The sequence below is a fragment of the Emydura macquarii genome, unplaced genomic scaffold, assembly GCF_026122565.2.
Source record: "Emydura macquarii macquarii isolate MOO-44397 ecotype Brisbane River unplaced genomic scaffold, CSIRO-AGI_Emac_v2 contig_1230, whole genome shotgun sequence".
NCBI lineage: Eukaryota > Metazoa > Chordata > Testudines > Chelidae > Emydura > Emydura macquarii.
The window spans coordinates 23,113,951-23,127,283 of NW_027131367.1; the positions used below are offsets into that span (position 1 = coordinate 23,113,951).

At 53.7% G+C, this 13,333-nt stretch overlaps 1 protein-coding gene across 1 annotated transcript in view; it reads left to right on the forward strand.

Annotated features, from left to right (window-relative positions):
• USP43 (ubiquitin specific peptidase 43) overlaps window positions 1–13,333 on the forward strand; it is a 163,806-nt gene that overhangs the window by 83,651 nt on the left and 66,822 nt on the right. Inside the window, exon 4 of the mRNA XM_067547767.1 lies at window positions 8,121–8,213. Coding sequence (XP_067403868.1) covers window positions 8,121–8,213 — 93 coding nt within the window. The remainder of the gene's footprint in view (window positions 1–8,120; window positions 8,214–13,333) is intronic.

Below are 13,333 nucleotides of genomic sequence, written 5' to 3' on the forward strand. Positions count from 1 at the left end.
TCACATCCCTCGGCCCACATAGTCAAGGCAGCCACCTCTGGGGTGAGACAGTGGCTCACAGGAACACAGGAATTGCTATGCTGGCTCAGACTCTCTAGTCCAATATCTTGTCTTTGACAGAGGCTGGCACCAGCTGCTTCAGAGAAAGATACAACAGACCCAGAGTGAGTAGTTATGGGGTAATCTGCCCCCAGGAGATGTTTCCTCCAAATCATAGAATCATAGAAAATTAGGGTTGGAAGGGAACTCAGGGTGTCATCTAGTCCCACCCCCTGCTGAAAGCAGGACCAACCCCAACTAAACCATCCCAGCCAGGGCTTTGTCAAGCTGCAGCTTAAAAACCTCTAAAGATGGAGATTCCACCACCTCCTTAGGTAACCCGTTCCAGTGCTTTACCACCCTCCTAGTCAAAAAAGTTTTTCCTAATATCCAACCTAGACCTCCCCCCCTGCAACTTGAAACCATTGCTCCCTGTTCTGTCATCTGCCACCACTGAGAACAGCCTAGCCCCATCCTCCCTGGAACTTTTCAGGTAGTTAAAGGCTGCTATCAAATCCCCTCTCATTCTTCTCTTTTGCAGACTAAACAAGCCTAGTTCCCTCAGCCTCTCCTCATCAGTCCTGTGTTCCAGCCCCCATAATCATTTTTGTTGCCCCCCATCAGTGAGCAGTTAGCCTGTGCCCTGGAGAAAATGGATGTCGTCAGTGTCTGTACTTGTGTCAGCTCCTGTTTGAAACCCTGCTGAGATCTTGGCTTCCCCTACATCCAGTGGGAGGGAGTTCCACAGGCTGTTGGCATGTGATCAGGCATTTCCTGGGATGAGTACCACATCTGGCTGCCTTTCACTCTCATTCGCCGCCCCCTTTGGATTGTGCTGGTGTCACTAACAATGCTAAAGGCAACCCAGAGAGGGGGTCCATTTGGACCAGAGCCAGCAGGGAGGTTTGGAGAGGAGGGTAGGGGGGAGGTCCACCTGCTCATGCGAAGAGATGACTGGGTCGGAGGGAGATCTGGCTGCATACAGGCAGTGGAAGGGTGCAAATGCTAGGCTGGAGGGAGATATTGAATGTGGTTCAGGGGGCTAAAGCCAGGAGTAAGGGGATGAAAGCTGGGTCCTGACCCTGCAGGAACACTGCTGAGTACCTCCCTTCCCTCCTCCCCCACAGGGGCTACAAGCTGTCTGTGCTCCCCCAGCACACCCTGTCTTAGGAGGCTGTGTGTTCCCCTCCGCCCGGCCGGTTCTGTCCTATCTCCTGCCTGCCCTGTGAGGTCAGGCTGGTGCTCCAGGAGAGAACAGATGGTCCAGTGATTCTGGTTACAGCCTTGGGCAGGTCACTTAACCTCTCTGTGCCTCAGTTCCCCACCCCGGCTGCGCAGCGGGCTCTGAGGATGAGCACGGTGCTGAGCGATGGGGCCAGGCGGGTACCTTAGATGGGAGGAGTTGCAGTCCATGCTCTCGGTCAGGCAGCATCAGGGGATCGCTCGGCAGCAGCTGTCCGTCTGCGGGGAAGCAGCCTCATTGCTGCTGCATCTTCCTTGCACCAGTCACATCAGATGGGTCCGTTCTACGAGTTGTCTCCCTCCAGAGCGCTGTGTTCATCGCGCCGCGTGCTGACGGGTCTCCCTCTGTGACATCCCCACCACTTCTTGGGTCAGCCTCTCCGTCCTTTGCCCAGGGCTGCGCTTTACACGAGCGGCCCGTCGGAGCTTGCACGCCCTCGCTGGCGCTTCCGGGTGTTACTTGGAGTGCGTCTAACATACACGTTCCTCACGTGGTCCTTCCCACGCGCACCGCTCATCCTCCCCAGCGTTTGCACTTCTGGACTATGGCTCGTTTGCTCACGTGGTTTCTTTGTTCTCGGCACCGCACTGAAATTGGATGGATCCCGCTTTCTTTTAACCTTACTGGCATCTTCCTGTGTCATGCTGTACCACTTATCTCCCGCCATCGGAGCTACACAGCATCGGTGCTTGGGGCATTTCATTAGAGTGGGAGATGTGCTGGAGCATGCAGTGTAGGGGCAAAGAGTCTGGGTTAGATGACCAAAGAGCTCTGTCCCCTTCTGATTTGAGGATCCAGACATATCCTGGCAAACCACCATAATACGCTCCTTGGCACACGCAGCACGGGCCATGGGGAGGGCGCTGGTTCAGACATATGCTCGCATGGCAGTGTGATGCAGCCATGCCCAAAAGGCAGCATGGTAGAGTCAGAGAATCTGCAGAGCCATCCCCATCAGACTTTTTAGGGCAACTCCAGGGTGGGTCTCAGGTTCAGGAGTGTGCACTAGGGGCTAACACCTGAAGGCTGCAGCCCATCAGCAGCCAAAATCTGCACCTTGTTGCCTGCACATCTGTCTGGAAATGCACCACAGAGTATTAAGGGGAAACAGCATCCGTCTTAGATTTTGGATTTAACATCTGTGCATGGCTACCTCCAGCTAATTCCTCTTTCATGAGTTGGCTTCCAATACACAGAGATGATATGATTCAAGGGAGATCCACAAGTGGTATGTGACAGTTAGGTCTTGGCCTGTACTCCCCGCCGTAGGGCTTGACTTGCTTCCCGCACGCATGCGTGCCGGACCACATGCAGATCTATTCAGGCGTGGAACTTATTTCAGAGAGAGACATCTCTGATGTGAGGCTGCATTTTAACCTTGGAAAAGTTGGAGGTTGAAACCAGATTAAACAAATAAAAAATGGAGAAAAGAAAAGACTCCAGAAGCTTGAAGATCTGTGAAATTCCCACAGCTCCTTTGCAAAACGTCTCATGCAAAAACCAACATCAGCCAACCCAGGCCATTCTGCCTGAGCCACTGCACCCCGCCCAGCACCCCTGCACCTTTCTGGCACAGGCCCGCCCGGAACCAGGAACCACACCTCGCAGATGGCCAGAATAATTGTGCTAAGCCCATCTGCAGTGTGTGGCCCTTTCCCAGCTCCATCCCTGCAGCTCTGGCCGGTGCAGAGATCACCAGGCTCTGTGGAAGTGACACACTTCTCAGCGGATCAGAGACATGTAAAGCCAGAGAGTCTGTGTAGTATTAATGAGCCGAGCAGGGAGCGGAGAGAAGCCGTTGGTGGGAGCTGGTGGGGGCAAGCTTTGATGTTTCGAAGGTGCGTCCACGGGTTGGATGCAGACGGGTGGCAGGTGCCTGGCACAGCTTTGGCTCCAGCTCAATAACCAGCCAGCCTCACCTGATGGAGTGGAGCAGCCAGCTGGTGCGCAGGTGGTTTGCTAAGGACAGGTGAGTGGAGCAGCCAAGTGCAGAGGACAGTGAGGACAGGGGAGAGGAACCTGGGGGGTGCGGGAGCCAGAGCTCCTGTAACACGGGGCTGCTGCTGCACAGCGATGAGGTGCCTCAGCAAAGACATACAGGGCCAGCCAGCAAGCTCCTGGCCTGCAGCATGGCTGTCCCAGAGGCAGAGCTATCCCCTACCCTGGCCTCCCCCCCGGCCCAGCAGGCAGAGGAATGGATTCCAGCAGGCTCCTGGATTTGAGAGGGTCGAGGTCTGTTGTCAAGGGCACAAAGCAGCCTGACTGGGAACATGAATCCAGGCAAGGATCAGCAGCGAGCCTCTTTATACCAGGCCCCGATCCAAACCCGCAAACACAGAGGAGAGAAGCAAGAAGCCCCAGCACAGGGGAGATTGTTCTTTGCCTTTGTGGAACGATCCATCTTCGGTGGAGAGGCAATGGAAAAGCAAAGCATTGTTGGGCGGGTTTTGCTGCAGCTAATTCCAGAAAAGGGGGTGGGGACTGTCTGGCTGAAACACTCAGCAGCCGCTTCCAGCTGCCAAGGGCTGCCAAGGAAGCAGATTGGGAAGCGCGCTGGACTGAACCTGCCGATTTACCAGGCAGGCAAATTAGGATTACACTGAGCCACATACACATGCAGAGGAATTCTCTCTACAGCATAAAGCCACTGCCACTCAGCCACAGACATACTGTATTCACACACACACACCCCTCTCCCTCCCTGCACAACACCTGAATGCTTAGACCATCTCACATTCCCCCCCACCTCCAATGCTGCCATTCTGTCTCCTGGGTCCATTCCGCAGGGAACTGCTGTTGCATTTTCTGTGCCTGTGGACACGCAGGGAGTTCGTTGCCTTTCTGGGGGGTCCTGGAGAGCTCAGGGCCCTGCATCCTGCATTTCCACATGGCCCCATCACTTCCCAGTCCCAGGGGCTCTTCCCCTGAGCTCCTGACAGCCTCAGCCCCCAACAGCGCCCGAGTTGCATGTGCTCCAGCAGCCACTCATTAAAACAGCCCATGGTGCTGGCGATGCCGGCGGGAGGAGGGGAGTGGTGGGCAGCTGGGTAGAGGGTACCTGCGGCCCTTGGGGAAGCATGGGAAGCAGTTTGGGATTGTGGAGTAAAGCTATCAGGTGCAGAAAGAATAGCAAATATGGTAAGCGCCCAGCTTGGCTTAACAAAGAAGTCTTTGGTGAGCTTAAACACAAAAAAGAGGCTTACAAGAAGTGGAAGCTTGGTCAGATGACTAGGGAGGATTATAAAAAACTGCTCGAGCATGCAGGATGAAATCGGGAAGGCCAAAGCCCAGTTGGAGTTGCAGCTAGCAAGGGACGTGAAGGGGAACAAGAAGGGTTTCTACAGGTATGTTACCAACAAGAGGAAGATTAGGGAAAGTGTGGGCCCCTAACAGAATGGGGGAAGCAACCTAGTGACAGAGGATGTGGAGAAAGCTGAGGTACTCAATGCCTTTTTGCCTCTGTCTTCACAGACAAGGTCAGCTCTCAGACTACTGCACTGGGCGGCACAGAATGGGGAGGAGGTGAACATCCCTCAGTCCTAAAGGAACAGGTTCAGGACTATTTAGAAAGATTGGATATACACAAGTCCATGGGGCCAGATGCAATGCACCCGAGGGTGCTGAGGGAGTTGGCTGATGTGATTTCAGAGCCACTGGCTATTATCTTTGAAAGCACGTGGCAATTGGGGGAGGTCCCTGATGATTGGAAAAAGGCAAATCTAGTGCCCATTTTCAAGAAAGGGAAGAAAGAGGATCCAGGGAACTACAGACCGGTCAGCCTCACCTCAACCCCTGGAAAGATCATGGAGCAGGTCCTTAAGGAATCCATTTTAAGGCACTTGGAAGAGAGGAAGGTGATCAGGAAAAGTCAACATGGATTCACCAAGGGCAAGTCATGCCTGACCAATCTGGTTGCCTTCTATGAAGAGGTGACTGGCTCTGTGGATGTGGGGAAAGCGGTGGACGTGATATACCTTGGCTTTAGCAAAGCTTTTGATACAGTTTCCCACAATATGCTTATCAGCAAGTTAAAGAAGTATGGGTTGGATGAATGGACTATAAAATGGACAGAGAACTGGCTAGAGCATAGGGCTCAACGAGTAGTGATCAGTGGCTCCATGTCTAGCTGGCAGCCGGTCACAAGCGGAGTGCCCCGGGGGTCGGTCCTGGGGTCGGTTTTGTTCAACATCTTCATTAATGATCTGGAGGATGGGGTAGATTGCACCCTCAGCAAGTTTGCTGATGACACTAAGATGGGGGGAGTGGTAGATATGCTGGAGGGCAGGGATACAACACAGAGTGACCTGGACAAATTAGAGGATCGGGTGAAAAGAAAACTGATGAGGATCAACACAGACAAGTGCAGAGTCCTGCACTTAGGACGAAAGAATCCCATGCACAGCTACAGACTGGGGATCGATGAGCTAGGCAGCAGTTCTGCAGAAAAGGACCTGGAGGTAACAGTGGATAAGAAGCTGGATATGAGTCAGCAGTGTGCCCTGCGTGCCAAGAAGGCTAATAGCATATTGGGCTGCATTAGTAGCAGCATTGCCAGCAGATCGCAGGAAGTGATTATTCCCCTCTATTCGGCATTGATGAGGCCACATTTGGAGTATTGTGTCCAGTTTTGGGCCCCCCACTACAGGAAGGACGTGGACAAGTTGGAGAGAGTCCAGCGGAGGGCAACAAAAATGATGAGGGGGCTGGAGCACAAGACTTATGAGGAGAGGCTGAGGGACTATGTTTGTTTAGTCTGCAAAAGAGAAGAATGAGGGGGGATTTGATAGCAGCCTTTAACTACCTGCAAGGGGGTTCCAGGGAGGATGGAGCTAGGCTGTTCTCAATGGTAATGGATGACAGAACTAGGAGCAATGTTCTCAAGTTGCAGTGGGTGAGGTCTAGGTTGGATATTAGGAAAAAAGTTTTTCACTAGGAGGGTGGTGAAGCTCTGGAATGGGTTACCTAGGGAGGTGGCGGAATCTCCATCTTTAGAGGTCTTTAAGCTGTGGCTTCACAAAGCCCTGGGATGATTTAGCTGAGGTTAGTCCTGCTTTGAGCAGGGGTTGGACTAGATGATCTCCTGAGGTCCCTTCCAACTCTAATATTGTATGATTCTATGATTTTGGCTAAAATGACCACAAGTGAATAGTTAACAAGAGTTGGGTATCATTAGGTTTCAGAGTCAACAGTCATTTTGGATGAATGGGCGGTTTTACCTCTTGGGCTGATCGTGTCAGGCTTTTTGCAGACTCCGGAACACAGCACTGCACTGGTTACATATTGAAAGTATTTTTCATGACCATAAGGGCCAGAAAGGTTTTTTAAATATGAAAATTTAAGATTCTGGAGTGCGAATTCTGCAGCACTGGTTTCCCAGAATCCATGGGGCCCTGATCCTCATCTGCTTTGTAATGCATATTTGTAAAAAGGTAGCTGTGTTGAGGAATGTAAGTTTGGAATAGCAGGAGGCTGCAGGTCAGGAGTGAGGAGCATCAGAAGAGCATGTGAATGTCTCAGGCCTGGACTAAGAGCGGGCTGGAGCCCAGACTGAGGTGGCTCAGCACAGCTGCATTTGGGCAGCCCGGGGCAGGAGATGCAGGGGGTGCTGAGGTCATCTTTGGGGGTTTTAGCAAATCTGCACAGGGGAAGCTCCAGCCCAGTGACCGCCCGTGCGGGACAGCAGAGGGCTCTGTTACACAGGCTGAAGCCAGGACAGTTTGATGTTATTGGCTGTGATTTCCTGGGATCCCTTAGAGCAAAGCATCACGGAGCCAGTGCTGACACCTGGCACTGGCGGCTAGATGTTGCTGTTGACATTTCTCAGGGCTTGTTGGAGAGGGGCCCAGGCTGCGGAGTTGCCATATTGCTGCCCTGAGCGACAGAAAAATGATCTAACTTCTCACTGTCAGGAAGAGAAGCGAAAGCAGCTAGATCTGCTGCTGCACCCGTCATAGTATTGCGGGCCTGCAGGGTTTCTCTGCATGGTCAGTTCACCTGAGCCAACTGGCCTGCGTGACTGCCACACGATCCTGGCTAGCGCAGTGCCGCATGACACTGCTGGCCTCCAACGGTCCTTTGTGGGGAGGAAGCCGTGAATCCCGCCGTGGGAGGGCCTGTGCCGTGGGCAGCTTTGCTTCCACCCAGGGGCCGGAATACTCTGCCCTCTGCCATCTAAGGTCTGCTGAGCGGCCCGGGAGGGCGTGGCCGGTCTGGCACCCTGCTGTTGTAGATAGTGGCCCGCCAGGAGACTATCTGGCCTGGGATCTGAGCCAGGCCGCAAGAGGCATGACAGAAAACCCAGGGGCTTGGATTTGTTTGTATCTGTGGCCATCTCAAGCCAGCTAGGCCTTTGGAGCTTCCTCCCTGTCTCAGGCAGGGAGACAGCACCAGGCTTTGGGGAGAGAGGGATGAAGGAAGCGGGCCCGGTGTGTGGCAGGGCTTTCCAGGACAGTTGCTAATGGGAGCCGGGGGGGGGAGAGAGTAATTAAAAGTCAAGCATGGGCTGGTCATCAGGAGAAACTTCCTCCTGGCCAAACCCCCGCTGTGGAAGTGGGAACACCCGATGGTTTCAGTGCAGACTGGGCTGGAGAACACAGCGTGCTCCAAGCCACTCCCGCCCGGGCGGGTCTTTGCAGGAAGGAGGAACCAGAGGAGATAGATGCTAGCCTGTGTGATCTCCATGCTGCAGCTGGCTGAGTGGGAAATCGCAGGATGGGATGTGAGCCCTCACTTGGGGAGAGGGATGCTGGCCCTGGTTGCTTTTAGCCCTGGGTTGGGTGCGGCCTTGTTCAGATCCGTCCATGTTTAATGTGACTGTGGTTTCTTGTCTCATTTTTAGGTCCTCCTTGACCTGCCCTCACTGTCTAAAGCAGAGCAACACCTTTGACCCCTTCCTGTGTGTCTCGTTACCCATCCCCCTGCGCCAGACCAGGTATGTGAACGCAGCCCTACTTCCTCTGCTCTGCACTTGCACCTGCATTGTCCCCTGGGAAATGTCTTCTGTCCCCACTCTGTCCCTTTCTTCCTCACCTCGCCTCCTGCGCGCCTGTGAGCCCATCCAGCGCTCTGTGAGGTGTCAGCCATGTCCTGCTTGCCTGCCACAGACGGGGGGGGCTGCTTGCCGGAAGAGGATTTAGCCCCCCTAAAGGGAAAGGGAGCTAGTGGGGACAGGTGTCAGGGGTTTGTCTCTGGAGACTAGGTTCCAGTCACAGTGAGCTGGGCAGGTCCTATTGCAGTCGCTGTTGGGCAGTACACAGGCCAGATGCCCCCTGCTGCTGGCCTACCTGGTGACCTTTTTCTGTGGGCATAAGCTTTCATGGGCTGCAACCCACTTTGTCAGATGCAGTGAAAATCAAATATAGGAGGTAGATATATACTTCCAAGGGTGAGAAACACAACAGTGGGGAGGGCAAGTGCTAACAAAGTCAGTTCAGTTAGGGTAGATGAGGCCTGTTCACAACAGTTGATTAGACGGTGAGAATGTGTGAACAGTGACAATTACTTCTTGTAATGAGATAACCATTCCAAGTCCCTGTTCAGACCCAGTCCAAGAGACCCGTTACCAAGAGACGCTCAGTACGGCCCATACAAAGGGAAAGACCTCCCCTCCAGCTCCTGATTTTCGACAGCTGCATACAACTTAAAATTTGCTAAAAATAACCCCCCAAAATGAAATGAATAAACCCTGAAAAGCAGAAGCTCTCCATGATCTGCAATTGCCGTTCTGCCCCCTGCATTAGCCAGCACTAGATGCTCAACCTGTAACAGAGAGGTTCTGTTACGTGAAGATCAGCCCATTATTCTGACATCGCAGCTTCCGAGCCAGGACTTACACCTCCAGCTCCTTCATCATATTTCTAGAGACTCAGCTGCTCGTTCTCGGGCTCGGTGACACTGAGCAAGCAGCAGTCGTGAGTGTGTTTAATAAGGTGCAAACCTGCAAAGAAAGGAAGGAAAGAAAATGAGAATTGTTATTTATATATCGGTGAGAGCAAAAGAGCCATTTTCTTACCAGTCAAATCCTACTTTCTGTTCTGAACTAGAAGCCATTTCCTACTTATCAGCTGTGCCCACACTGCCTGATTAGGATACAGATTACAGGCTCCTCCGAGATCATTGTTCAGACCCCAGATCTTATAGGCGAGAGCTCTGGCTGTCCACTTGAGAGGATTTACCGTTCCAAAGAGCGATTGTCACGCTTTGGAATCAATAATGAATGTGGCGCTAGGGGCAATGGCAGTGCTGAGCTGATACGCTTGGCTGGTAACGGTTCCCGCTGCAGGAAGGCCGTTTGACAAGCGTTTGTGCTGAACAAGTCTCATTTTGATCTGCAACTTTAATGTGTGATTAGTCACAAAGCCAACACCAGAAGAAAAACCTTTTCCCTGTGTGTCTGCGGGTCGGGTCTGCTGAGTTTCCTGACCTTGCCACGAATCCTGCTCCCGGCAGCTCTGTGAAGCCCCTACTGCTGGTAGATCCTGTTCTGCCTCTGTGTTTGTACAGCACTTCACGCAACAGGGTGCCCATGCAAGCCAGGCCAGCGGGATAATGCAGCTCCACACCAATAAACCTGCTGCTCAGCCCTAACCAAGGGACCTTTATGGGGGTGATGATGGAAGAGGCAGAAGGAAAATGAGCCAGCTGGAATTCCAAACCGGAGCTGGGCTTTGGGCAGCCGGCATTGGAGACTCACGTTTGCATTTGTAGATGGAGGCCATTGGAGCTGGGCTCATGGGGTTAACGTGTGGTATGGCACAAAGTGCCCCCTGGTTGCATTAGCACAAGCTGGGAGCAAGGGGCAGCATGGCTTGTAATATTCTCCTTGGTTCCCCTCTTGCTGCCAGGCAGTGCCCTGGAGCCGGTGCAGATTACATTCCCCTCCCACCGGCTCTGCTGTGCTGGCCAGTGTGTGTGTGTGTGTGTGCGCGCGTGTGTGTGCGCACGTGTGTCAGCGCGTGTGCAGTCAAGTCTCCCCCAGCTGTGCGGGGCACGGAGTAGCGGCTATCTCTGGGAGGGAAGGAAGGGCCATGGGGTGTTTCCTTACCGGCCTGTGCAGATGCGTAGCCGAGGTCATGACTGGCTCCGCAATGCCTGTTCCCACCTCTGAGAGGTGCCCTGGGCTGGTAGAGCAACGTGGGGCGCACTGTAGGGCTTCCAGCAGTGTGATGGGGTGGCCGAGGGACCAGAGGGCAGAGAAGCCTGGAGGAGGTTGTTCAGGTCTGTCCCAGTCTTCGCCAGACAGCAGTGTAGCACGTTGCGTGCGTGGGACGGGCTTAGCTGCCGGAGGGGCTGCACAGAGATTTAGCACCAGTCTGGGTCTACTTGTCCTTGTCCCTCCCTCCATAAGAGCAGCTTGTGCGGTCCCATCATAGGCTCAAGCACTGTAAGGTGAGAAGGGCCATTAGATTATCTCCTGACGCTTGCAGAACACACACCACGACATTTCCCCCAGGCACCTCTGCAGAGCCCGGTCACCGGTGTCTGGCTAACGCCACTCTTCCAGAGAGACAGCTAGTCTTCCTCCGGGGACTTCAAGAGACAGAGAATCCACCACTGCCCTCGGCAGTGTGTTCCCGTGGTCAACCCCATCCCCCCATTCAAAATGTCTAATTCGATCGAAAGCGCTGCCAACCCCAGGTAGCTCCAAGTCATGAGTCAGCCCCCATAAGTCAGGAAAGAGGCTTCAAAACCTTGCGTTTTGTAAACAGTAGCACAGTGGGGGGTGTTTGTTTAACTTGCCGGTTTTGGAGCCATGAGGTCACGCTCAGGCCACATTTCCAGCTTTTCTCTACAGTCACAAAGCTAAGAACTTAATGGTTTTTAATTCCAAGCTGAGGTTCTCTTTTCCCCATGACTCCAGAAGCTGGGGCTTTCAGAAGACATCCCATTACTGAGAGAATTGGCAACACTGCGAGGAAAATTGTAACAAACAACATCTAAAAACCTCTAAAAAAGATTTAAAATACAGACTAAGGGCACCGTTGTAATGGCTGCTACAATAGAATGTCCCAGGCTTACAAGGATTGCAAGTCCCCTGAGACACGGGCAAGCGCCCGTCTCCAGCAACCCAAAGCTCCCATTTCTTGCTTTGCGGATCCCTCAGATAGCATTTATTAATAGGATTGTTATGACAGCTGCGTAGATCGTTGACAGAAACATTTCTCCTGAGTCCCAGCCACTAGCCTGCACTGCCTCTTTGTAAGCTGGAGGCATGGTCCGGCTGGGGCGTCGCGACCCTTCCTCAGGCCCAGGCTCCAAGGAAGGCCACAGTGCCTTGCTACACACCTCCCCCCTCCTCAAGTCCAGCTCCCGATCTCCAGGGCAGGCCTGCTCCCCTTCCTCTATGCGGGACAAGGCATCAGCGCTGGCGTGGTCCCTACCTGTGCGGTGGTGGATGTTGAAAGCGAAGGTTGCCGGGCGAGGTACTAACGCATTACCCGGGTGTTGATATCTTTCATCTGGTGGAGCCAGCGGAGGGGTGTGTGGCCCATAGTCACGGTGAAGGGGCTGCCAAGGAGTTAGGATCTTAGGGCCTCGAGCGCTCACTTCACTGCCAATGCCTCCTTTTCAATGGACACGTACCGTTCTCGGGGGAACAGCTTGAGACTAATGTATAAGATAGGGTGCTCCTCCCCATCAAAGTTCTGAGTGAGCACGGCCTTCAGTCCGACGGCCAAGGCATCGGACTGCACCACGAAGGGGCGGTTAAAATCAGGGCTGTACAGAACCGACTCACGGCATAGAGCATCTTTCAGCGCGCTAAACACCCTATCCCTATCTGGGGTCCACCGGACACAGCGTGGCTGATACTTTTGCAGGAGGTCTGTGAGTGGCGCAGCAAGGGTGGCAAAATTGGGGACGAACCTTCGGTAGTAGCTGGCCAAGCCCAGAAACTGCCGCGCCTGCTTTTTGGCGGTCGATCGGGGGTACTCTTGCAGGGCTTGTACTTCCCAATCAGGGGTCGCAGGGTTCCCCGACCTAAGGTGTATCCCAGGTAGGTAGTTTCCTGCCACCCTATGTGGCATTTCTGGGGGTTGGCAGTTAACCCCGCGTCCTGCAGAGTCCTCAGCACCATGGCCACTTGATTCAGGTGCTCACTCCAGTCTTGACTGTACACCATGACGTCGTCCAAGTAGGCTGCAGCATAATTTAGATGTGGCCCTAGGAGCTGGTCCATCAGCCTCTGGAACGTCGCTGGTGCCCCGTAGAGTCCGAAAGATATCCGGACAAATTGGTATAGCCCACTGGGAGTTGCAAATGCCGTCTTTTCTTTGGAGCTGGCGTTAAGGGAGATCTGCCAGTACCCTTTGGTGAGATCAAGGGTGGTAAAATAGTGAGCCTCCCTGAGTTGATCCAGCAACTCGATGCGTGGCATGGGGTAGGCATCGAACTTGGAGATGAGGTTGACCTGCCGGAAGTCTATACAAAACCGGTGCGACCTGTCGGGTTTTGGCACCAGCACAATGGGGCTGCACCATTCACTAGTGGAGGGCTCTATCACCCCCGGCCTCAACATAGCTTGGACCTCCTCCTCTACCACCACCTGCAGATGGCAGGGGGGAGTGATCTCGTGCCAGTACGCACCACCTCACCCAGGTGGGTCTCAATCGAGTGGTCCTCCTGGGGGTCATGGTGAAGGTCGGGGTGAAGGCTTCCACCAAGTGTATTGCCTGTCACTTCTGGGTCTCAGTTAAGCCGCTGCTGAGCTGAGGTTCTCTGGGATCCTCCTTTTCAGGGGTCTGTGGGCCTAGGTCCGGATCCAGGGGGGGTAAGGTTTGATGAGTAGACCCTCCCGCTCATGCCAAAGCTTCAACAGGTTAAGATGGTAGATCTGCATTTTCTTCCGCCGATCTGATGGATGGACCTCATAATTCACCGGGCCTATCTGTCTGATAATTTCATACGGGCCCTGCCATTGGGCCAGTAGCTTGGACTCAGCAGAAGGCAGCAAAACGAGGACTCGATCATCTGGTTCAAAGGAGCGGGTCCGCGCTCCTTGGTTATACGTCCGGCCTGGGTGGTCTGGGCAGTTTGCAGCTTCTCCTGGCCGAG